The following is a 26,525-nucleotide window of genomic DNA, read 5'->3' as shown; positions in this document are numbered from 1 at the left end:
CTGTGAGTTCAAGGCCAGCCTGGTCTACAAAGCAAGTTCCAGGAAAGGTGCAAAGCTACAAGAGAAACCCTGTCTTGAAAAACCAAAAACCAAACCAAAACAACCCCCCACCCCCCTCCCCAAACCCAAAACAAAAACCCCTCTCATTCCAGAAAGGTCTGGCCACATGTCTAAGAGGGACTGCTGTACAGAGACCTGGATGGTCTGCCTGGATGGCCTTGAAGGGTTCCCTACGAACTCTATTAGATTAGATCAGGGCATTTTGCCCAAGCAATCAAGCTGTTCATTCTTCATCAAGCCTAAGCAGGGAGCAGGCAGTTTCCCCTGGACCTTTGGGTCTTCATGTCTGAAGACTCCAGTACAGCTTAGACCTTTGGTAAACTCATGCTCCTTTCCTGTTTATCTTTGTCCATGTTACTTCATGCCTAGGCAGGAGCTCTAGGAAGGTGGAGCAAACCTTCCCTCCCTTATATTAGTGTTAAGTGGCAAGTCACACAATCAGTGAGTAAGCGTGGGATTTTGTCTGCCTGGGAGAGTAGCCTCAGCACATTTCATGAGTATCCTTTGAATCATTATCCACTGTCTTAGTTAGGGTTTCTGTTGCTGTGAAAAGACACCATGACCATGGCAACTCTTATGAAGTTGTGTTAAAATTAAAAAACAAACAAACAAACAAAAACCATTTAATTGGTGTAGTAGGTAGCTGTTCCAGCTTTGACCTGGAAGTACTACCTCCATTGAGGCTTCCGGTAACTGTCATGCCTACGAGGCGGGGCCGAGACAGGAGCCCTTACGACCTGAGATCTGGATATGCTGGCCTCTCTTGGTTCTTGGATCCTGAATGCTGGAGGTAGACTAAGCAGAGTTCTCCAGAGAACACTGCTGGACTACACTTTCCTTCTCCTGAACCCTGTAACCTATCCCTTTACTTGTAAGTTACCCCCACAAAATAAACCTCCCTTTTAACTACTGGAGTTGCCTTAATACTTCCACCAATAGCCGGGCGGTAGTGGTGCACGCCTTTAATCCCAGCACTCTGTGAGTTCGAGGCCAGCCTGGGCTACCAAGTGAGTTCCAGGAAAGGCACAACCTGTCTCGGGAAAAAAACAAAACAAAACAAAAAAAACACAAAAAACTTCCACCAATAAATTGGAGCTGGCTCACAGTTCAGAGGTTTAGTCCATTATTGTCATGGTGGGAAACATGGTGGGAAACATGGGCAGACACGATGTTGGAGAGGTAGCTGAAAGTTTTCCATCTGGATTGGCAGGCGGCAGGAAGAGAGAGAGAGCCGGTGGACCTGGCTTGAGCTTCTGAAACCTAAAAGCTCTCCACTAGTGACACACTTCCTCCAAAAAGGCCATACCTACTCCAGCAAGGCCACGTGTCCTCATCCTTTCAAATAATGCTACTCCCTATGGGGTATATTTCTGGGGTATATTTCCATTCAGCTACCACATCCACTTCATATTGCAGGTGGGAACACACCAGGGTTTCTAGCTTCCTTAGAGTCCTGTATTGTTTTGAAAATTGGTTTATCTTTCCTGAGTCTTTTGTGTATGCATGTGGTATACGTGTATGCCTGTGTACACATGACTTTTTTCTAAATCCTTGTCTGTGTGTCTGCTTATTCATGTGAGAGTGCAGGTGCTCACCTAGAGGTCAGCGGGGAACTAGAGTGTTTATCCTCATCTCTACCTCGTTTGAGACAGGATTTCTTCTTGCTTACCATTCTTTATGTCAAATTAGCTGGCCCGAAAACCCATCTTACTATAGGAATGCTGGGGTTTCAGATGCACACTAGAGTCATTTACAGATACATTCTGGGAATCTGAACCCAGGTCTCCACACTTGTGTGGCAAGCAAGCACTCTGACCACTAAGCCACCCTCTTCCCTTTTACTTTTTTTTTTTTTTTTTTTTTTGAGACAGGGTTTCTCTGTGTAGCACTGGCTGTCCTGGATCTCTCTCTGTAGATCAGGTTAGCCTCAAACTTACAGAGATCTGCCTGGCTCTGCCTCCCAAGTGCTAGGATTAAAGGCGTGCACCACTGCCACTGCCTCTATCAAATCTTAAACAAACTCATAAAGCTGGGTGGCACTGAATCAGAATAAAGAACTTCTTGGCAGGTTATTATACCATGGACAGGAAATCCTCAAAAGCTAGAGTTCAAAGTAAGTGTCCCAAGCGATCAATAAAACTTGGCAAATGCCCGAATTGGCAAGAATGGGGCTATGTAATTCAACAAATTGCATTTCAATTTGTAGGTCTGCCTGCTTTATTGCTCTCTGGCATTCAGGATCAGTCCAAAGGCCAGCTCTCCATAGAAGGCTTTCAGTTATTTCTCTTGGTTTGATAGTTTCATTTTTCAAAGTATTCTGAGAGGTAGCCTCACCTGCATCTCTCAGTACTGTCAACTTAAAGCCAAGGAGGGCCACTGTTTGAACTGTAGGCTGGCCTTGTATGCCACATTTCCGTGCTTCAGGCCTGTGTTTCCCTTGCTTATTGGAAGAGTCTTAGTGTTGACTAAGAAATTTTTTTGAGGTTCAGATCACACCAGCCAAAGCGACATGTGCAGAACTGTCCCCAAGAGAACAGACCCATCATGTCCTTTCTGGCCATCCAATCATCTCTAGAGATCCCATGTACTTTATGGAATTAGAGGTCCAAGGCAGGGTGAGACTTCAAAAGCTGCACCTTCTACCCTAAATTCTGCATAGGAAGTCTGTTGCCATACCTTGGGCCATGCAATACTATTCATATTGTGCAACCAGGGCTGGGGCATCTTGAGAAATGGATGCTAGGTCCCACCCAATTTGGATTTGGAGGAAGGCTAGAATTACTTCTCTATGTAGCTGGCCCAGAGACAAATGGTACCTAACAGAGGCATGTAGTTAGAACGATTGTTTATCTAGGGACTTTAGTTGTACCCCCTGGGATGTATCAGGGGGGCTGGAGAGATGGCTTAGTGGTTTAAAGCACTTGTTACTCTTGCAGAGGACCTGGGTTCAGTTCTCAACACTCACAAGGCAGTTCACAGCCAAGTATAACTCTAGTTCCAGAAGATATGACCCCTTCTAACCCCTACAAACACCAGACATCATGTGCATATACATATACAGAGACAAAACACTCATACACATTGTCTTAGCCAGTGTTCTATTGCTGTGAAGAGACACCATGACCACAACAATGCTTATAAAAGAAAGCATTTAATTAGGGCTGGCTTACAATTCAGAGGTTTAGTCTGTTATCATCATGGCGGGGAGTGTGGTGCCATGCAGGCAGGCATGGTGCTGGATAAGGAGCTAAGAGTTTGACATCTGTATCCCTAGGCAGCCGGAAGAGAGCATCACTGGGCCTGGCTTGGGCCTCTGAGACCTCAAAGCCCATCTGCAGTGACACACTTCCTCCAACAAGGCCATACCTCCTAATCCTTCTCAAGTAGTTCCACTTCTTGGTGGCTAAGCATTCAAATATATGAGCCTATGGGGCCAATCTCATTCAAACCACCACCCACATAAACTAAATAAAAACATAAAAGAACACACCAGATACTGTGTGGTCCTCTGCTTTTTCATGTCTTGCTGTATTTTCATATTTTATAGCATCTGCATATTTCTTTGTGTGTTCACATATGTGGGGGTCATGCATGTGTGTGTATGGATGTGGCGGTCAGACATCAATCCCAGATATCCTTACTCACTTACTGTTCCTTTTGTTTTGAGGCAGGATCTCTCACTGGCCTGAGGCTCACCAAGTAGTCTAGACTGGTCATGAAGCCCCAAGGATCTGGCTGTCTCTGCCTCCTCAGTACAAGGGTTTTAGGTACACACCATCACCCAGCTTTTCCATGTGGGTTGTTCGAATCACACTCAGATTTCATGCTGATGTGATAAACCCTCAACTCCTGAGCTGTGTTTCCAGACCAACATGTGTTTAATAATGACACTGGGAATGATGAACTTGACTTTCAACCTTTAAAATCTAAGAGACAGAGATGAGTTTGTGGGATGTTATGGTTGTGGTCCTGACACAGAACAACCAATTATCATCAGCTAGTAAACAGTGACAAAAGGTTCGTCTGTCATTTGGCTGACGAGCCCACCTTGTTACTCGATAATCTTTTTTTAGGTCAACCACAGGAGTGCCACCTCTGTATTCACTAGAAGATGCTCTCAGACTCTGCCCCACCTTAATACAAAGAGGAAGTTTCCCCCTTTAACCATGGTCTTTATGACTCAGGTCAGCTTTTTTTGTTTTTTTTTTTTGTTTTTTCGAGACAGGGTTTATCTGTGTAGCTTTGCGCCTTTCCTGGGACTCACTTGGTAGCCCAGGCTGGCCTCGAACTCACAGAGATCCGCCTGGCTCTGCCTCCCAAGTGCTGGGATTAAAGGCATGCGCCACCACCACCTGGTTCAGGTCAGCTTTTTGAGGGTCAGGTTCTTAACGGTATCCTGGATTTCCCCACGTCTCTTCTCTGTCAGGAAATCTCGCACTTGTGACTCCCTGCCAAGACTCCTGAGAGTAAAAATCGTGGATCACATCAGTGTGTGCAGACACACCTTCCAAAAGGCTTAAGCCCATCAAAGAGGGGTGGAAACTACCACAGATGCACCAAGGCTTGCACTTGGCAGGGTACAGAGGCCTTCGGAGATATTAGATATTAGATTGTGTTGCCTGGTGGAGTGATATTTGCCAAATGCAGCGAGTCCAGTAGGGCTTGCTTATGAACAGCACTCTGCTCTAGTTGGAAGAGAGTCTTCTCAGGTATTTAAGTTTGCTCTAGGTTGTATAAACAGCAGTCCTTCCCTGCCCACAGGTTTGCTTTCTGTGGTTTCAGCTACCCATGGCCAGGATTGAATGGAAAGTTCCAGAGATAAATAATTCATAGATCTTAAATAATTTTTATTACATGTATTGTGCCAAGTGTTATCACTTACTTTCCCATGCTGGTTATGGCACTAAGGATCAGCATGTGGCAGGCAGGAGGAACATTTGACCTGGGATTAGGAAATACCAGGCTTTGAGTTTGGTGCCACGTCTCTTATCTTCAGGAGATTGTTGAAAACAGGTTTCTCCTTGTACATTTGGGGGAACTTCTAGAGTCCAATCCAGTTGTAGACTTCTCAAAATTTATATTTTCTTTCAATACTGGTTGCTTTCATAGGTTCTGTAGTGGGGTTTGCAATGATAGTCATCCAAGAAATACTGAGTTACGTGAAGTCAAGATCAAGGAGAAGTTCTATTTTACTACCTAGAGTTGACCTGTTGTGCCTGCATCATGAGCCCCCCAGAGACCACCAGAGGTCCGAGTTCACATGCAAAAGCAAAGAGCCTTTATTGCAAGCTCAAGCTTGGGCTATCCATCCCTTCTGACACAGAGGTTGGATCACGAAGAGTATCGAGCTCAGTTGAGGCAGGGTTTTTGAGGAGTAAAGGATGGGGATGGTTGGGTAGAGGAAGTCCAGATTCAGACAGGGGTCGAACTCCTGATTGAGCAGGAGTTGGGCAACAAAAGTCTTGTCAAACTGGTGTTGCTGCAAGGAAATTGGCAACCTATATACAGTGGTGTAAGCTATCCTTAATGTTCTGGAGCGTCTAGCACTTGTTTGTCTCAATTCTGATTGGTCCCCCCACAGGATACAGTTTGTGACTTTTCCTGGTTATTGTAATGGTGAGGCCTAGTCCCACTATTGTTAGTCTACAGCCTGTCATAGCTGCACTAATGTTCAGTTAGGCCTCTTCAGACCCTGCCCAGTAGAAACTACCCACTCTAAGACCAAAGCCCTTGGGAGCCCTCGGAGATGAAAATGTCCCAGTGTATATTGGCACCTGCAGCACTAATGATGTGTACTTGTCCTGGCGTTCCCAGAGGCACCCTAAGCAGAGACCTACGTGAGGAAACTTCACTCCACTGCACCTGAAAGCTTGTAATCCCAGCCCTTGGAAAGAAGAGGTGGGCCAGCCTGGGCTACATACTGACAGCCTATCTTCAAACAAACAAACCAAACCCCAAAACCTAAATAATTACATAAATAAATTGCTTCTTACCTTAGAGGAAAGACCTAAACCCAAACTCCTCAGAAAACTGATGAATTAAATTGAGCATTAAAAAATTGGATTCTATTGTGAACCTGTTTATAAACTAAAGACATTCAACATTTAAAAAAATGTTTTTTGACTCAGGTTTTATACATTGAACCCTGGTCTAACAGTTAGGAGACACACCTAAGATGTTATGTCAATCTGTTTGATCTTGAGTCTCAGGTTCCGTCAGTCAAGTGCGACTATAGTTATTTTCCAGATGTACCAGATGAAAGGAGAGGACGTAACTGCTGCCTAGCAGGGGCGTTACAATGGTTGTTACGACTACTTGATGAAAATGGATTTCTAAATGTTTTGATTCTAAACTGTCCAGTGTAGATAAGGTCAGGTGTGGAGCTCAGTCTAGGCTGTTTGCTTACACTCCCAAGGCTCTGGGTTCCAGCCCCTGCCAGTCAGAATTAAATGTGTCAAGAGAATCGGAATGACAGTGGGGAGAAGACTTTTCACAGTTGGAGAGGTTTAAACTATAAATTGGTAAGTCCTTTACAGTCTTCTCTCTAGTTGTATCTTATTCGGGTTTATTTTTCCTCCTTATACCAAAAGAACAAAGGTAAGAGATTTTTTTCCACTTTACATATTATTTAATATATGTAAAACTTTTCTGTCATTTAGTTCTTAGTGCTTTACTTTTTTTCTGCTCCATTGATTCCACATTAAATCTTGTTCCTTCCATGGAGCTGTCTGACCATCTACATGAAAACAAGGCAGGTTCTGAGGCAGTGGACACAGGAGTTGGCTTACATACTCTCCCGGGGGGTGGGGGTGGGGGATGGGGGGGGGGAGGGACTGTCTGCACATCTATTCCTGCCCCGACCTTTGGTGGCGTCCTCCTAGTAGCTGAAATTGGCTGTGATGGGAATGTTTATACTACAGAAATCCACAAACATTGCGAGTAGCTATTCATCTAGTATCTATGTATATATACACACGTACGTGTGTGTGTGTGTGTATGTACATCTCTATCATCTATTATCTATGTATGTATATAATGATCTATCTTTTTATCTATCTTATCTATCATATCCCCCCTCCTCTCCTCTTCTCACTCTCTTCAGTTATGAACACATCAGTGAACATAAAACCCCTGTAATTTTTTCCTTGCTTGTATTTACTGCATAGGCTCTATCTTTCCAAACACCTAGCTTCAGTTTCTCCTTGAAATGAACCTTTGTAAGTATTTTTTTTGGTGCCCGATGAATCTCAAGTGTCTTTCACAATAAATACCCCAATAAGTGTACACTTAAGAGTTTTAGTGCTATTTTGAATCTTTTTTTTTTCAATGTTCAGATTATTGCCAGATTGAACACTGGAAGCAGAACTGGCCTGGAAGATTTTTTTTTTTAATTTAAAGAAACTGGTTATCAAGCATGAACTCATTGTTTAATATAGCACATCCATAAAAGAAATACAACTCAGCCGGATGGTGATGACACACGCCTTTAATCCCAGCAATCGGGAGGCAGAGGCAGGAGGATCTCTATGAGTCTGAGTGAGTTCCAGGGCAGCCAGGGCTAGGGAGAGAAGCCCTGTCTTGAAACACACACCACACACACACACACACACACACACACACACACACACACACACACACAACTCTGAGCCAGTCTTCAGATGCTCTGGCAAAGTTTAATGCAGTAAATGATCTTCAAACAACCTCGGCATCTGCAGAGCACACTTGTCTGACATTATTTATCGGAATGCCAAAGACAGTTTGATGATATATTGTTCTTCTAAGAGAGAATGATAAAGGTAAGTGGCTTCTGAAGTCCTTGGCATCCTGTAAAATGGCACTTAGTCCTTTTATGTTCAAGGGGAGACCTGGGCTAAGTTAGTAAAGGGGAAAAGAGAAACACCCTTGTGGGATAGAGATAATAAAAGAATAGGTTAAATAAAGGGGAGAGTGGGCTGATGAGATGGCTTACAGGCAAAGGCCCCTGTACACGAGCCTAATGCAGAGGGCACCGACTTCCAAAAGCTGTCCTCTGACACATGTATTCCCCCAACACACATACATACATACACACTTAGGAAAATCTCCTCAGAGGTGTATCCCACACACACACACACACACACACACACACACACACACACACACACAATTAGATAAACCTCCTGATGCCTGTACCCCCCACATGCACACATGCTTAGAAAAACTCCTCTTATGTGTGTCCCCACATCTATACACATATTTAAAAAGCCAGGAGCTGAAGGGATAGCTCAGTGGTTAAGAGCAATTGCTGATTGCTTTTGCAGAGGACCAGTCTTCTGTTCCACAAGCACAGCTGGATCACAGCTGCCAGTAACTCCAGCTCCAGGGGATCTGACACCCTCTTCTGACCTCTGGGTATCTGCACACACAAGTGTATAATCTCACACAGGTTATATAATACACGAAAATAAAAATATTAAAAATAATCTTTATTTTCTTAATGGTAGCTTGGTTGTAGAATTGGAAGGTGTTATTAAAATTCCTGGAAGAGGGTTAGGTGGAGAATGGAGACGTTCCTGTCACTGTTTGGCTTGGGGTTTTGGCACTGGGGATGGTCCCAAGGACTTCACTATCCTAGGCATGTGCTCAATGACCGAGTTACACCTTTATCACTACTAAAGGTGATGAACCTGGCTTCTGAAGTGTTGAGTGTGAGGTGTGAGGGAGGCAGCCCAGTCGAGAGGGGTTAGGGTATGAGAAAAAGGCACCTGGCCTTGTCCCAGCCCTTCCTCCTTGGGTTCACCGCATTGCGATCAACCATCCCACAAACCTAGAAGGAATAAGATAGGTGAAGGACGCAATTACTCTGCCTTTCCCAACTAGTTCTTTCAGATCGTGCTTCTTTCTCATTGAGACAACCACCATCCAGTCCAAACAGTTTGTTAAAACATTATGAAGGAAATCAGAGGGCACAACTCTAAAAAGGTGAACTGAACACCAGACCCTGGGATGCAGGATTAACTTAACTGCTGAGACATTTAGGCAGTTTGAGTTTAGATCTACAGGGGCATTCTCATTGTCCGTTTACTTAGTCTTGCTAAGCCTCGGTTTCTTTCTCTGTAAAATGGGTATAATAAACCTCCTTGTAGAAGCTGGACATGGTAGAATACAACATTCCAGGCTGGGTTGGAACTCTCCATGTAGATCACACTAGCCTCAGGCTCACAGAATTCCTCCTAAGTGCTAGGATTAAAGGTGTGTACTAAAACTAGCTACAGCCCCAGGCTGATGGTGACCTTTGGTTACCAGATGTTTCTTGTCTTCACTCTATCCCGGGCACTCCAGCACTGGTTTTGTTGTTGTTATGTTTTGTTTTGTTTTTAAGCCAGGGTTTCTCTATGTAGTTTTGGTGCCTTTCCTGGAACTCACTCTGTAGCCCAGGCTGGCCTCAGACTCGCAGAGATCCGCCTGCCTCTGCCTCCCGAGTGCTGGTATTAAAGGTGTGCTCCACCACTGCCTGGCACTTCCAGCACTGTTGATGGCCTTGGTCACTCTTCCCTGGAAGACTTTCACTGGTCCTTAGCACCTACTTGCCATTCACCCCTGTTCTCAACACTGGGTTTTGTTTTATTTGTTTCCCCCTCTTTGGGGTAGACCTTGCTTTCTGATACCCAGCTCGGAGGCTCCCACAACACTTTGTGCTAGGGCACTGGGGAGGCCAAGTGTGCTCACTAGAAGATAATACTGATGAGAGGAGAGGTCAGAGCGGAGTAACAGACACCGGAACAGCCTCCAAACCAAGGACACGTCCTTGACAGATGAATGCCATGGAGCCCATGTGAAGGATTTTAGGTGATAAAAGTGTCTGGGGCTGAGCAGGCGGTAGCAAGGCCGTGTGGTGTCCCGGCATGTCCCATCATCCTGCACTTGTTGAAATGGTTCTCTTTCTCCTACGCTTTCTCTTTCACAGTCACAGGTCCTATAGAATGTATGTGTTGCTTCCACCTCTTGCCCAAATGAACTGTTTTAAGCACTTCCTGCTTTCCCGCCAGACCGAATTCCTTTCTGTTCAGGTCTCAGGTGCCTGTGATGGGGACAGGGAGAAGGACATGAAAATACTGAGGGTATTTTAAACCCTCTGACTGCTTCTTATCTGGTCACTTTCTATTCAGAGGGATTGTCTGTGTTCTCTACAATTTGCTCAATGTCTTTGTGGTGGTGGGGGGGGAGAAGGGAGAGGGAGGGATGTTGCAGGCAGTGGTTATCTTGGTCCTCTAGACATTGTGTCTGTGGCCTACTTGGAGGTCACATGCCCAGAATACACTTTCACAGCCACAGCCTTGGTGAGCCCATGAGCTTATATATTCAGGGAAAAGAGAGCGGGAGAGAAGGAGGGAGAGAGGGGCTAGCTGGAAGTTACGTAAGATAGAGAGAGCCTCAAGGCACAAAGCATTGTTGACTGCCAATTGTTCCTGTTGGTGAACATTTTTTCGAAATGTTTGTATAATTTTTAATAACAAGAAAGCAGATAATTCTTGGTAAACTATAGAGAAGAGTTACCATGAAAGTATGAACTACTTAATGAAGTTCCTACCAGATAGACTAAAAGAAACGTTGGGAAGATGGACTCTAAATTGATGGTGGAAAAAAATGAAGGCAACTTAAAGGGATATTTAATTAGGATTAATTCCATTCTATATTTAAGTGTTTCAGTGGAAAAATCCAAACCTAGAAAAAGAATGTGAGTGACTAAAACATCTGTCCTGAGATGGACCTCCAGGGCAGAGGAGCTAGCCTTCCATATAGCCTTCAGAACAGCACCTCCATGTTTTCAAAGGGTGCTACATAAATGTCCTGGAACAGTTGGATCTCTTCAGTCTGCAAGAATGGCTGGCCTCTCTTTAGCTGCTGATTAAAGACTGATGAACTGTCAGAACATCATTCATGCCAAAATCCAGCTACTTCCTCAAGGCCCTGCAGATTTTTCCTCTGCATCATCAAATCTCTAGAAGGCTTGGAACCAGCTTGTGTCCCCAAGACACCCCTGTCGTGGAAGAAAAGCTTCACCGTGTGCTCTGATTTGTTCTAATCAGAAGGCCACCTAAGTGACAGGCGTGGGTGGAACTTTTGTGTCTTCTCTGTAGGTCTTCTGAGAGCCCATTGTCCAGTACCTGCTCCTTCTGTCCGCCCACGTGACAAGTGCTTCCGGAGAGCTGAGCCAGAGAACGTCTGTTTCACAAACTGGTGCGTGCTGTTTGCTGATATGAAGATGCACAGTACGTAAGCAGCTGCGTTTCCTACTTCAGCCCCATCCGTAAGAGGTTGTGTGCGCTTGTGGTAGACTCTCAGGCCAACGATTCTGACTGGTCATTTGTCCTCTGCTTCCCTCACTCATACTTCGTCATTTCACTTATGTTGTCGGGCTAGTGGTTCCTGATAGTCTGCACCAAAGTCCGTTATGGAGAGGGGATGAAATAGCTACTACTACTACTACTACTACTACTACTACTACTACTACTACTAATTTCCCTTTATTCTGTAAAATAAATAAATAAATAAATAAATAAATAAATAAATAAAGCCACATTGTAGACTTACCATTCTAAACTTCAGGTTTGACACCAAAAGCCCATGCCAATGTTTCTTCTCCACCTTTGCCCTAAAGTGTTCTTGCAACCAACCGGCTTCCAGGTTCATCCTGCATTTCAAGTCTCCATGGCCAAATAGTTCCATCATGACACCTGCTTCTGGAAGCAGCAGTGGAATCTGGCCATTGGACTGCAGACTCAGAGAGCAGTTAGTTGTTCAAGCCCTTGTAGTCCTCCTGTCCCTCTCCACGGTCGACTCAAACCTCTTCCACAGAAAGCATTATTCAGGGGCTCTGTCTGCATCAAGCAGGAGAAAAGCTCCCAGGCTTCTGAAGGCTTATTCTGCTGGCCTGAATAGATGAACTCAGGGCTGCTTTCCTTCCTTTGTTTATGCTCATTGTAGACTTTTCAAAAGAATAATTTATATAATAAAGAAAAAAAAAGCATTCCTCAAAACACGTTTTGTCCAACAGAATTCACAGATGAATTCTGACACCCCCCCCGCTGAGCTTCACTGCTCTATTTTAATTTTTATTTGGCTTGAGATGATCAGAATAGAAGATGAAATATAATCCGCCTTGTGGATAATAAAAAGACTGGGAGTTCTCAACTAAAGAGCGTTTTAATTCATGTCCTTTCAGGACATCCAGATTGCAGAATGAAACGCAGTGTCCATCCGGTCCTGGCTGTCCTGGCCCTGAAGGGCAATCTGACTCAGAAAAAGGTGGCTTCATGTGATTAGCTTGGACAAGTCTTATGGGATAGAGATGTGTGTTTTTTTTTTTTTTTTTTTTTTTGTGTGTGTGTGTGTGTGTGTGTGTGTGTGTGCTCATCCCTTTGCTGGGAAAAATCAAGCTGTTTTCTCACTGCTCATTCCACACTTGTTTGGGTCTCTCTCTCTCTCTCTCTCTCTCTCTCTCTCTCTCTCTCTCTCTCTTTTTTTAAATTGGATTTCCATTTAATAGTGAGTCATGATTTCCATTCTAGGGCCTTTGTGCCTATTAAGTTCCTGCAGGTGACCTGATAGTTACTGTGTTTTTATATTGTAAATCATACACAAATGAGGTAAATAAAATGCTTTGTTCACATTCTTGAAAATATAGGCCAGGGGCTGGGGAGATGGCTCAGTCTGCAAAGTGCTTTTCTTTCAAGCATGTGGACCTGAGTTTGATCCCCAGAACCCATGTGAACAAAGCTAGGCACAGTGATACATACTTACAGTCCCTGTCCTGGGGTGTTGGAGACAGGCAGATTCCGGGGCTTTATTGATCAACCAGCCTACATGTTGAATTTTAGGCATGTGAGAGATCCTTCACGAAAAATAAATGAATGATATTTGAGGAACAACCCCTGGTGTTGACCTCCAGCCTCTCTACACAAAAGTGTGTGCACATACAAACATACACACACTCCCTCACACACACATATGTGCATACATGCATATGTTTACCCCAACACATGTGATCTGTAAGTCAAAATACAATAGGCTCTGAAGTGAAATGACTGTCACTAGCCAAAAGTTTTGACATTGGAAGATGATAACAGTGCTGTAGTTACTGTCATACAAAAGAAAAAAAAATCAGAATTAGCTAATACATTTCTGTCCAAGCAAGTACACTTGGGATTGTTTTCTTTAAAAAAAAAGAAACCTCTAAAGGCCTAATGACTTGCATACCAAATATCATTCCACAAAACAAAGCTGCGAGCCTGGTTAACCCCTGGAGCTGGGTCTCCTGGCCAGTTAGCTGTGTTACCAGCAGTACTGATGGTCCTGTTCAAAGCTGCTGGGCTGACACTGTGCCTTCTGCAGCCACAATTTCAAACAGTCTTCATGGAACAAACAAACACCGTCGCCCTAAGTTCTTACCCTGGAAGCTATTAGACAGGGGAGTGGGCAGAACCATTATACAGGGCAAAAACCATGTGTTGTTTATGGAGCTGTGCTCACGCCTAGGACAGTCTGCAATCACGACAACCACAGGGCTTCAGAGCTAGAAGATAACTTGGAGACCAGTTAGCATGATTTCCACACTTGAGGAAGGGGAGATTCCCCCTGCACCCCAGGGTGTCTCACTGGAGGTTTGTCATTTACATGGCAAGTAAAGAGAGAGGAAGGGATGTAGCCTTCCTTTCATTATGTTATGGACACAGTTTTGCATCTGAACAGCAAGGGCAAGCTCTGGGGTGTGCATCCTGAGCAAATATCACGGTGGGAAGCTACATTCACCTCAGGGGACAGTCTACATATCCAGGTTGCACAGGATAGCCTACTGTTCCTAGGCTGCATGTCTGTACACACCAACTGGTGAATGCCAGCTTCAGTAAAGAGTGCTTGTCTCAAAACAGGGGACAGTAATCCAAGAGGAACCTCAGCATCAACCTTTAGCCTCTAGATGCATGTGCACACACGTGTGCATATGTACATACACCTATACCAACAGGTACATGTACACACACCCCTCTCTCAATGAAGCATAAAAGACAAGAAGACAGTTCACCTGAGCTTGCAGGCCTAGAAGCTGTCCTCTAGGTCTGTCAGTTTGTAGGGAGTGGATGGGGAAGGTCTGACCAGGACAACTGTGGACTTTATAAACATTGCCCACTAGCCGGGCTGTAGTGGTGCACACCTTTAATCCCAGCACTTGGGAGGCAGAGCCAGGCACATCTCTGTGAGTTCGAGTCCAGCCTGGGCTACAGAGTGAGTTCCAGGAAAGGCGCAAAGCTACACAGAGAAACCCTGTCTCGAAAAACCAAAAAGAAAAAAAAAAAGAAAAAAAAAGAAAAAAAAAAAACTTGACTCTTCTGTAATTTTAACTATATAAAAATTACATTATCCTATGAGCTTCTTTTCTAATTACTATTTTTCACATGTAAACACACACACAAGCCTAAGCTTGCACAGGGCCAGGATCACTGACAGCAACAGCTTTCCACTCTATCTTACACCCACAGAGGGCTCTGAGAGGCAGGGATTCACACGTAGCGGTAACCGACCTGTGCGGAGGTGATGCCGCTGCCTTCTGAACACCATGAATACCTGCCTGGGCTTTCTTTGAGGAAGTGACACTCCTCAGAGTACCCATGGAGTGTCCCTGTATGTCAGAGAGCGTGTTATGAAAAGTCCTCTCTAAGGATGCTCTTTTGTGTCTGTAGGTCATGTTTTCAATCTTCTTACGATCTCTGTAAAACTTCTGCTATTCCCTTCTCTCTGAATTTCCTTTTTTTTTTTCTTCCAGTACTGAAGGTTGAACCCAGGGCCTACACATGCTAGGCAAGCCAGCACCTTACTACTGAGCTACACCCCTTCCCCCCCCCTCTGTTTTTTGAGACAGAGTCTTATTAAGTTGTCCACGCTGGCCCTGAACTTGTGGTTCCCAAGTAGCTCGGGTTACAGCTCTGTGCCAGCAGCTCTGCCTGATTTTCTTGGATGTTCTCTTTCCTCTTCTAGTACCTTTTCCTTTTGACTCTTCAACTGTGCCTTCCTGGCCCCACTGCAGTTCAATGTTAAGGGAACGTTATCATGAATATGGCCTGATATTGAAACATTACCCGGCACACAACATATATTTATTATGGGCAACATTTTTTTAAGGGCGAAATTCAGCTTTTAATTAGGGAATATGAAAACATCTATATATGTGATATCACCAAACTAGCAAAGCATGACACAAACATTGGTCACTGCTGGGAAAACATTACTGGTAAAGGCAATGGGTGTGTGTGTGTGTGTGTGTGTGTGTGTGTGTGTGTGTGTAGGCACCATGAAGGACCAGGCTGCTGATGGCAGAACTGACAGATGTGTCTCAGTGCCACCAAAAAGAGGAAGGCCCGCCAATTACATTCCTGACGTTGTAACAGGAAAAGCACGGTATGTGAAAAACTCTTGTTCCCACATACCAAATTCAAACTTGATGCAGACTCCAGATTTAACAATGAATTAAAGAAATTTAGTAGAGAAAGGAACCAGTCAAGTACCACCACCAAAGGGATGCAGATAGCCAAAGACAGAATCAAGGACCCAGATTCCTCAAAATGAAAAAGAAATCAGAAAAGAGGCAGAATTATCATACCTCCAGAGACATGAGGGATATTAACCAAATGAATTCATATTCTTTGATACGGCATTGTGACTTATGATGTACAAAGTTGTTTAACAGGTGTTCAATTTTACTAAAATGTAGTTAAAAAGGGGGCTTTCATAGCTGTGACTCATAGTGATGCTTATCTGGAATTCTTTGTTATACATGTATTTAGTATCGCTTATGACAGAGTCCTTATAACTATAGTGAAACCCACTATTTCAGAAAAGCCTGTTCAGCAGGCTATAACACTTACTCCTTCCTTTGGGAATATTTAGTGACAATAATGATGCTGTTACGAGGTTGGCATTGTCACTATGAACATCGGGAACCTCAGGTGGATCCAGTATTTCTTAATGCTTTCACTTATATTTCATAAGTGTTTTATCTAGGCAGTATGTGAACATGGCAAGCAATGAGCTAGCTGATGGGTGTAGCTCTCCACATACATTAAGGTATGTTCTAAGCATCTGCATTGTTTGGTTGTTTTATTATATAATTTTTTCTCATAAAATGAACTTTAGTGTGTGAAATGTATTTAGGTTTACTTCTTAAATATTTAATGGTGGAGATGAAAAATATACATATATATATACACACACAGACACACATATATGTAGTCTACAATTTAATGGAAATATTTTGAAGAAAAATTGTAAATTAAGAGAAGGCTGTAAGATGTTGAGAAAATCTGGAAAATGGAGACAGAATTCAAGTAAGAACAATTGAGGAATTCCAACATGGTACAACCAAGGATTCTAAAAGCTGGACTGTGGTGGCTAAGGAGGAAGATGGCAACTCCTCTATTAACAGTTGCTGGCAGAGCAGGCCCAGGGGTGGAGGCCATCACCCAGACCTGGGAAACTGGAAAGTCTAAACGGAGATCTTTATCACGGCTGTGCAATTTGGCAGGGTGTGGTTCTGGGGCTAGGTGCTGCAGATCTGTAGGACAACCACTGGGTCTACATCACCAGATGCATGGTTGGCAGGCTGAGCACATTATGTGTTGCTCTTCAGGCTCAGCAACTGACGCCCAAGCAGTAAGTGATGTTGTCACTGACCAGCTTGGTTTCCACAGCATTGAACGGGAAGAGCCTCCACCAGTATACGCCGCGGCTGCCTCTTTATTTTTGATTTTTATGTCTGTGTCTGGGTGTTTCGTCTGCATCTATGTCTATGCACCACATGCACGCAGTGCCTGACAGGGCTAGAAAAGAGCATCTGATGGTCGTGAGTCACCACGTGGGTGCTGGGAATCAAACCTCAGTCCTCTGGAAGAGCAGGTGGTGCTCTTAACCGTTGAGATGTCTCTCCAGTCCCCCAAGCAGCCCCTTTACAGAAGGTATGATGACACAGGTCATCATCATGGCTGCTAAAATGGAGGTAAAGGGCAGGTGTACTCAGTCAGGGTATGATGGTACGGGAGGCTCCAGGACTCCCACACCTCAGCTAGCATTTGCCTTGTGTCTCTCTGTGTCGCCCAGGCTGGTCTCCTGCTTCAGCCTCCCAAATAGGCTACAAGGCCCAGTTAAAGTGGCATTTCTTAACAGCAGCATTGGAATTTGTAAGAAAAATGGAATGATGCTTTCCAAGATTTCAGTGAAAACTGGTTTCGATTTGAAATTCTAGACCTAGCTCTGGCAGATGCTATGGACGGGTATGTCCCCACCTCTCTCTCCTAACAGTCATCTGCTGCCAACACAGCAAAGCAACCCACCTCCCAGCTTCCAGGCAACAGCAGTCTGCAGGTGCCAAGGCCCATCCAGCACACTCGAGTACTGGTGAGTGCTTAGGAATGGCCCCTGCAAACTGATAACAGGCCCAGCCTATAATTCTGGTCCTGTTTCGGTTTTTCTCCAGAAATCTCCCTTGTCCTGATAGAGATGGTCCTGAAGGTACTACTGAGCTACACTGCCTTCTTGGGTTGTCTGAGACACACTTGAGTTGATTTTACTTGTCTTCCAATCTATCTTTTGATGACACTTCTACAACTCCAAAGGGAACAATTTTAAGTGCTCTCTCAGAGGCATCTAGAGACCAGTAGCTGGATACATTTTCCATGAGCAATGAGTCACTTGATGCAATAAGACTAGGTTTCTGGCTCCTATCCTAGAATAACAGAATCATTTCATTAGTTTACTGGCTAGGCACTAAAATAAAAAAAAGATAAATATCTGTAGATTTAGAGACAGTATTTACATTAACACTGTATTAAAGGATGGTGTCTAATATACTTGAAATTTCTAAAATCATTGAAATAATAATTTGTCTCTAAATTATATATTCATTTTCTTAGTTCTTAACTATGAGATTTTTATGTACTTTATCGTCTGTCATTTACTTTTTTTGAGACAGGGTCTCATTGTCCTGGAACTCACTATGCAGACCAGGCTGGGTTCAAACTCACAGAGACCCACCTGCCTCTGCCTTCCAAGTGCTGAGATTAAAGATGTCCACCACCACCACCTGGCCCTATTTATTTATTTTTAAACGTAAAAATCTGCTAGAATTTTCAGCTGAGGTAGACCAGGATTGTATTGTCATTTAATAACTTCTTCGTAAGTGAAGTCTTCTACATCAGCCTCTGCTCCCCTGCCCCTCCCCGGCTATTTTAAGAGGGATTAACTAACGGAAGCAACCAGATATCGTTGGCCTGCGCCCTTACCTGGCATCTGGCGCCAGGGATAAACATGACATAGACTGCAGAATCCACAACTTCTCTAAAGATGACTGTGAATGAGGACAGTAATTACTCTGAGATGAAAATGTGACAACCCCTAAGTAAATGAAGTTATTTGAATTATACAAATCAGATCCCCCTTTTAGAGAGATCATTGAGAGCCAAGGAACCAGTGCACACACAACAGAATGAGTAAGTAGGCTTCAAACTCAGGCTACCTGGTTCCAGGACTCAACTTCCTCACCTGGCGGGGCTCATATGAGGCTGTTCCCCCACATCTCAACAAATTAGGGACAGTATTTCAAATGAAAACTCTAATGAAAGGCCCATCTTTGACATTTATATTTACCTGAACTATGTGTACTTCGGAAGTATCAACTTCTTACCTATAAATTTAATAGTAATATGGGTTTAAGTGTCCTCAGGAACATTTGGCATTTCTTCCATTTTTTAAGGACAGAGTTCTGCGGTTTTAACACTGCCTTGTGATATACAGTGTTTTAGGTCTAGATCAGAATTCACACACACAAAACAGGAAGAAATATCTGCTTTCAAATGGAAAATAAATTAAAAGATAATTTGATGAAATTGAAACCTGGCCTTATCTGATTATAAGGCATTCCTCAGCAGGCACCTCATGTACCGGAGTCACCTATCCTGGAGAGCAAGTCCTTGGCAAGAGAACTGGGTTAGATGTGTTATCAAAGACTTCATCAGTAGAGATGGCTCTCGTTCCTAATTCTTCACTGCTTAGGACTCTGGTGTTGGTGTTGTGAGTTATGGATCCAAACCAATGGCAGCCATAGAAGGGTTGGAGATACCTATGGAAGATGTGCTGTTGAACAGGTTCTCCTACAGAAAGGCACATCTGCTCAGAGTAACAGGCTTATGGGGCTGTTACAGACACGACACACAGATCTGGCAACGAGACAGAGGGTTAGTGGACCCTTCTCTTAGTGAACAGGCCACACTGTTTAGCGCAGCAGTGAAATGTCAATACATTTCAGGAGGGGGACTTCTTAAAATCCCAAATAAAAGAAAAAACAGGAACAGGCAGAACTGAGAAGAGTGAGGCACTCTTACCCTGGTTAATGTAATACATGCTGTAGGTGGTAATGGGCTGTGATCATGATGTATCACCATCATCATCAACCTGAGGCGATTTCAACGATTTAAAGTTGGGATGCTTCATAATTTGAATGCAAATAGTATGAGAGCCTGTGGAAGTAGAAATGTTTCAATATCTAAGGGTCAGGGATTACAGACTGCATCTGTACAGCAATACACACCAACAGGGTTTGACTGACTGATTTTGCCTTTTTTGAGACAGGGTCTCATACTATAGCACTCTTTGGCCTGGAACTCACTGTGTAGCTCGGGCTGGCCTAACTCACAGCAATCCTCCTGCTGAAGCCCCTCAAATGCTGGGATTACAGGTGTGAGTCACTATGAGCAGACAGGTGCTGGGGGATAGTCTGTATGTCAAATTGATCTGATTGGTCAATAAATAAAACACTGATTGGCCAGTGGCCAGGCAGGAAGTAGGTGGGACAAGGAGAGAGAATTCTGGGAAGCAGAAGGCTAAGGCAGAGAGACACTGCCAGCTGCCGCCATGACCAGCAGCATGTGAAGACGCCGGTAAGCCACCAGCCACGTGGCAAGGTATAGATGTATGGAAATGGATTAATTTAAGATATAAGAACAGTTAGCAAGAAGCCTGCTACGGCCATACAGTTTGTAAGCAATATAAGTCACTGTGTTTACTTGGTTGGGTCTGAGCGGCTGTGGAACTGGCAGGTGACAAAGATTTGTCCTGACTGTGGGCAAAGCAGGAAAACTCTAGCTACAGACAGGGGTATTGTTTTTAAAACAGATTTAACTCGTTCACATAAAAGTGAACCGCCCAGAAGTTGGAGAGAGGGCTCTGTGCTAAGGGCACTAGTCCCTCTTCCAGGACCCAGGTTCAAGTCCCAGAGCTCATATGGTGGCTCCCAACTGTCTATAATTCCAGTTGGGAGGGATTCAAGTCCTCTTTTGGGCTCCACGGGCACCAAGGACACAACCAGTGAACAGACACACATGCAGATAAAACTCCCATACACATTAAAAAAAAAAAAAAGGGGGGGAAACAGATGACTTCCCTAAGATACACAGATTTCAAGTAAGTATTTTTACAGGTCACTGAAGAACACAGAGAATAAAGGTTGACTGGAAAAACAGTAAATCAGAAGTTGCTCTGAAACCTATAGAACAATCGCAAAGCTCTGCTATTTCCTCGACAAAAATAGTTTTGTTTGTATCCTTCAGCCAAATATAGGGTGAATATTAACCAATATAATTAACTCAACGTCACATCAAATCTAGGTTGAATATCAGATTCATGGAGACAGAGAAAGCCCCAGAAGTTCATGGGAATCAGACAATTACAGAGGAGGAGAGGACTCGGAACTCAGGTATCTAGCCTGTTCGGGCCGGAGGCAATCAAACTAAGGGGGGAGTGTCCTGGTCACCGTTAGCGACCTCCTAAGTGGCAGATTCTGGAGAGCCAGGACCTTTACTGCACCCGACACCTCTTGTTCGGTCTCCCTTGTTATTTCCTAATTGGAGCATATCAGGTCTTGGAGGTTCTCCTCCCCAGGTTAAGCCTACCTTGGGAGCGCGAAAGGGTGCCAGCCAGTTAGCAGACCTCATTGTGTATGTAGTTCAATGGCCTTCATCTCGGAAGTAATTCCAGGATATAAAGGGTATAAAATAGGCAATAATAATTGGCCAAGAACTCTAATTTCATGACACATACCATTTTTTTACACAACAAAAGCAGCTTGGCAGATTATTCATTTCTTCTGAATGGTTTATTCAAAGTTAAAAATAAGTTGAGAAGGGAACATTTTATTGTGGCAATCTTTAATTATCACAGCCATTTTGAGAGGCAAGGGCAAGGGAGCCAGACAAGAACACTATCTCGTCACTTGTCACCCAGAAACACTGCTCAGTACTCTGAGGCTTTGGTTAGTAATGATTTAATGGTGTTATGATGCTAATGAGTAATGATGTTAATGACACGATTTCTGTGTTAAAAATTCCTTACCACTTATTACTAGTAGTAGTATAATAATAGAAACATTACTAATATCTTTAAAATCCAGTCTATTATTAATTTCAAGCTCACAGTCAATCTTCAGTCTTGTAGGACAGTTACCATTATCCACACTTCACGATGGGGAAATGAGGGCAGAAGAGCCATTGGGTGCAATACTCAGAACTCAAACTCCGGTACTCTGACTACCAATCAAGCTTGTGCATTCTCCGGGAAGAGTACTGTCTTTTTTACATTAAAAATTTTTTTTACATTACAAGACTGACCTGACCTGGTCCTTTGTATTACTCTACTGTCCCATGTACACAAGGATTTTGTCTTTTTTTTTTTTTTTTTTTTTTACCAAGATTTTGTCATTTATTTTAAGTGACATATATATGATTATATGATATATATTCATTGCAGTTTCATCTTTATAATTTTATATATGAATTTATCATGATAGCATCAAATTCACATAGTTTCACCTATGAACAACACAGTAAAGTATTTCAAAAAATCAATATTGTTTTTGTTTTTTTAAGTAGAGTTAGGAGGGACATAAGGGGACATGGGGACTGCTGTCATAGGTTGGTATCTTTTTTTTGAGTTTATCTATCGTTAGGTGAGCAGACAGTGAGGAATTACATATATATATAATTAACTGACAGTGTACTGAGTTTCTCCTTTAAGGGTTCCTAGTCTAATTAGCAGATATTGGTCAGGAGGCCAATTTATATTCTGATCACTGAGTTGTTAGCTCAAAATGTGGATGGATCTCAGTTTCCTTTATTAGAAATATAAAGATGGAGTATTTGAAAATGTAAAGTACAGCTGACAAAGTGTCTATATTTATTATATTTATGGTATACCACATGATATCTTTTTTTTTTTTGGTTTTTCGAGACAGGGTTTCTCTGTGTAGCTTTGCGCCTTTCCTGGGACTCACTTGGTAGCCCAGGCTGGCCTCGAACTCACAGAGATCCGCCTGCCTCTGCCTCCCTAGTGCTGGGATTAAAGGCATGCGCCACCACCGCCCGGCCAAATGATATCTTAATATATTTATATACTGAAAATCAGTTAAATCCAGATGTAATACTTTCCTAATAGAAAAACCTTTCACTTCTATAATTATATTACATTTTCTGAGTGGTTAATTTAATACATCAACTTGACTGGGTTAATGGAGGACTGGGTAGGTAATAAAACAGTATTTCATCAACTCTGTGAACATGGGCGCAGCTGGCTTGTTAATCACTCAAAGACTACCCAAACTGGTAATACTTATTCATTCCCATCAAGGCTGAAGGCACAACAAACTGTCAGCTTTTACAATATCTTTTTGTGTGTGTGTGTGTGTTTTTCTTCGAGACAGGGTTTCTCTGTGTAGTTTTGGTGCCTGTCCTGGATCTCTCTCTGTAGACCAGGCTGACTTCGAACTCACAGAGATTCGCCTGGCTCGGCTGCTTTTACAATATCTTGTCCCAAAAAGTGCCCACGTCTCCAGTCATGTCCCAATCCTACAGGCACCATTGACTCAAGGAACACAGAGGCTAGTAGACAATGTATCCCAAGACATCACCCTAAAGCAAACCTGATTGTCCCACCAAGCAACAAGGTCTTACCTAGGGCCATTTCTGTGGAACCAGAACTGAGATAACCATCTAGGAGACCACAGGTATGCTTAATTATGCGTACTTCCTGCCCCTTGTCCTAATGTTCCCTCTACTTAAAGTGTACACCACGACCCCAAAGATGGACTTACTTCCATCATTCCAAAGTAGCCGTTTCGATTACAATCCTCCCCTGACTTTGCATCATTACTTTTGTCTGCTTCCCTTGGGGCAAGCGGCTGAGGATGGCACTCCCAGTCAGACCTCTTTTATAAAGGAGTCACCCCCCTACCCCCAACAGAAACTATGTTCTGTCTTGTTCTAAAAAGATAATGCAGCCTGACATAACTGCTTTGGTAGACAGTATTTGTTCTGGGATCGTATCTTTATGCTGCCTACTTTAGGTTGCAATATGTTTCTAACACCCACTTTTCAAGCTTTTAACGTGGTATTTTAATTTTTTCCCTTCAGTTTGTGTGTTAGGCCACCTGTACACTTCCTCTACACTTCCCCAAAGTGGAGAAAAGAGAAAAAAAAAGTGGTCCTTCCTCCAAGGTTATATGAATAGACAGGTCCAGATTTGGGGACTATTTTAGCATTATTGAACAGGTTTGCCTTCTAATTGGTCCCAAGTACTAACTGCAACCCTACATCAAATAGGAAAGATCTCATTTGAATTTTTTCTTTCCATCCTCTTATCTATCAGAGACTAACAAACAAACAAACAAACAAACAACAAACGACCTTCCTAGGACTCAGTTGCCCACCCAGAGAGCGTCAGGCAGGAAGAGACTGTCCTGACTAATTCAATCAGCCCTTTTTCAGACAGCTGAGTCCACAGCCAGGTTCCCTGAAGCACTGTTTGTGCTCTCACTGTTGAAGACACTGGAGTGGTCCTTGAGGAAGAGGTATACCTGTAGTTGATGGCTGTTCTGGAGTGGATGTTAAGCCCAAGGGTGAAAGGCCTTAGGTTTAAGAGGTCAGAACTAGGGCTAAAATATTTGGATCCCCCCCCCTCCGCTCTTGGTTAAGTTATGTAATTTTTCCGAAATTAAATTTCCTCGTTAGATTGAAGACGGTTAACACTACCCACCTCACGCGGCTGCTGTGGAGGCTCAAACACGACTGCCTTTAAAAGCAGTGTTTACAGCACGTTTAACCCCCCCCCCCCCCGTTAAATATTAGCGATCACCCCCCGCCCCCCTCCCAATTCCACATCCTGGGATGGTTGGAGAGGACGACGTCGGAGCATTTTTCCAGGGGTGTCCACACGGCCGGCTGTCGTTAAGTGGGAGGGGGAAGGAAGCATTCCGTTTGCAGGGGCAGAAGGTGTGGACGCAGTAGGATGCACATCTGGGCAGGGATGCTCACCCGGCACGCGAAGAAGGGATGCTTACCAGCGAGCAGCCTTTCCTCTGAGGAGGCGGGGCCTTGACTGCTGGCTCCTGCGGTGGCTTTCACCTGGGTGGCTGCCCAGGTCCGACCCCGTTCCCCACTCACTCGGCTGGAGGCGCGGTGCGAGCGGGCGTCGTCGTCGGGTCCGGGAGGGAGGCTGGCCCACCCGGATTTCCGCAACTTTGGGCAGCACGGGAGACAAAGGCATTTTTTTTTGGGGGGGGGGGTAGGGGTGGGAGGTGTCCCCGCGGTGCGTCGCCGTGCAGTTCCCAGCCCCCTAGCTGCTTTTTTTTTTGTTGTTGTTGTTCCCAACTTCCTCCTCCAGCGCCTGCATCCCTCCAAGTCCTCTCCCCTCTTTGTCTGGCCGCCACCCCCAGCCCCTTTGTTGTCCGCCCGGGAGGGGAGGGGTGGGGACGGCGCCCACCATTCCCGGGAAAGGAAGCGAGCGGGAGGCAGAGGCAGAGCCGCCTTCACACGCCCCCCTTCCCACCTCCCCGCACCGGCGAGCACGGCTCGCGCTCGCCCTCGGGCGACCGTCGCGGTCGAGCCTCGGCCCCTCTCCCCGGGTGTACCCCCCCCCTTCCCGCTCCGACCACCAGCACGGAGGAGGGGCGCGGCCGAGGCAGGCGCCCTCTGATTGGCTGCGGGAGTCGGGGCGCCGCGCCGCCATTGGGCCGCGGGGTTGTCGGGCGCGCGAGCGCGCGGGGTGGGGAGGGGGCTCCCCCGCTGGAAGCTGCTGGAAACCGGGCGGCCCGGCGGCAGCGGCGTGAGCCGGCGGGCGGGCTGCGCGGGTGGGTGGGCGGGGCGCCACGCAATGGGCGGGACCGCCGCGAGGCCCCGCCCACGGCCCCTCCCCGCGCGGCGGCTCCGACCGCGAGCGGCCGAGGGGCGGGCGCGCCGCTGCATCCCCATCCTCGGCGTAGCTCGGCGGCACAGGGAGAGCGAGCGGCGACTGGCCGGAGCGAGCGAGCGAGCGAGCGGGCGCACGGGCGCACGGGCGGACGGGCGGACGGGCGAGCGCAGCGCCGAGGCCCGGCCATGGCCACCACCAGCACCACGGGCTCCACCCTGCTGCAGCCTCTCAGCAACGCCGTGCAGCTGCCCATCGATCAGGTACCGGCGTCCGGGGCGTCGTGCCCTGGCCGCCCCTGCCGGCCGTGGTGCCACCCGGGCGGGAGCAGGGTGGGGGCTGGGGCCGGGCCCGCTGTGCCCGGCTCCGGCGGGGCGGGGGCGCGCAGCTGGCCTTGTCCCTTCGCCTGTCTCTCTGGCTGATGCCTCGGTGCCCACCCAGCCCCCCATCGCCGCCCCGGGCGGGGGTGGGCGCGGGCGGAGGCTCGGCGACAGCCCGCCGGGGAGGGCTAGACAGACGTGCGCGTGTTCATGCTGTCGCTGCCCGGCCACCGGGCACCGGACCCCGGAGTCCTTAGGGCCGGTGGACCCGGGGACGGCTGCGGGGTATCGGACGCCGGGAGGCTGAGAATGGTCTGAGTGTCGAGTGCCCAGGATACGGCGTCGATGGATGGGGCTTAAGAGATCCTGCACTTGGGGACAGTTTGCATTGAAGTGTGTGACTCGAGAGACTGAGAGGCAACAGTTTGGGGGGTGGGGGGGAAGGCAGGTTATGAAGAGAAGTCAGAAGTGAGTTCATGATGCCAAGGTTTCTGGTGAAAAAGTTGCAGCTGTGGATAGGAGCAGCCATCCTGTCCCCTCACCCTACCCTCAGGGAAAGCGTTTGACACTAGGGAGGGCTGGCATTTAAATGAGGCCAGTAGAATTTGATTGTTTAAAGGGCCTCAGGATTACCGAGAAATAAACAGTATTGGGATGGAGAAAGCAGCGCCATTTTTATTGAGCAAAGGAACTTTGGAAGTATGTCCTGAGAGAGAGAGAGGTCTGGGAAAGTTGTTGGTGGGGTACGGTTAGATGGTTGGTCTAGCCCCAGGGCTGAAGGTAATTGACTTTGGAGATCTTGCTTAACATTGTTTCTGATCTGGAGGTGTTTGCACTTTCCAAGAGATGCTGGCTCTCTGCCCTCAGCCTGACTGGCTGCTGTTGAGG

General features: G+C 45.5%; 2 protein-coding genes across 4 annotated transcripts in view; one reads left to right on the top strand and one right to left on the bottom strand.

Moving 5' to 3' along the window:
• Positions 1-25,379, bottom strand: part of LOC114709774 (dapper homolog 3-like) — an 81,508-nt gene extending 56,129 nt beyond the window's left edge. Inside the window, exon 1 of the mRNA XM_028893744.1 lies at positions 24,470-25,379. Coding sequence (XP_028749577.1) covers positions 24,470-25,379 — 910 coding nt within the window. The remainder of the gene's footprint in view (positions 1-24,469) is intronic.
• Mboat2 (membrane bound O-acyltransferase domain containing 2) overlaps positions 25,329-26,525 on the top strand; it is a 135,158-nt gene continuing 133,961 nt past the window's right edge. For 2 of the 3 annotated variants that reach the window (XM_028893741.2, XM_028893740.2), the window contains exon 1: positions 25,329-25,580. In XM_028893741.2, the coding sequence (XP_028749574.1) occupies positions 25,506-25,580 (75 nt within the window). In that variant the 5' untranslated portion in view covers positions 25,329-25,505. The remainder of the gene's footprint in view (positions 25,581-26,525) is intronic. The other variant, XM_028893743.2, reaches the window with a different exon arrangement.

The sequence above is a fragment of the Peromyscus leucopus genome, chromosome 22 (genome assembly GCF_004664715.2).
Source record: "Peromyscus leucopus breed LL Stock chromosome 22, UCI_PerLeu_2.1, whole genome shotgun sequence".
NCBI lineage: Eukaryota > Metazoa > Chordata > Mammalia > Rodentia > Cricetidae > Peromyscus > Peromyscus leucopus.
Note: the sequence above shows the minus strand (reverse complement) of the source record. Positions and strands in the feature narration are given on the sequence as shown.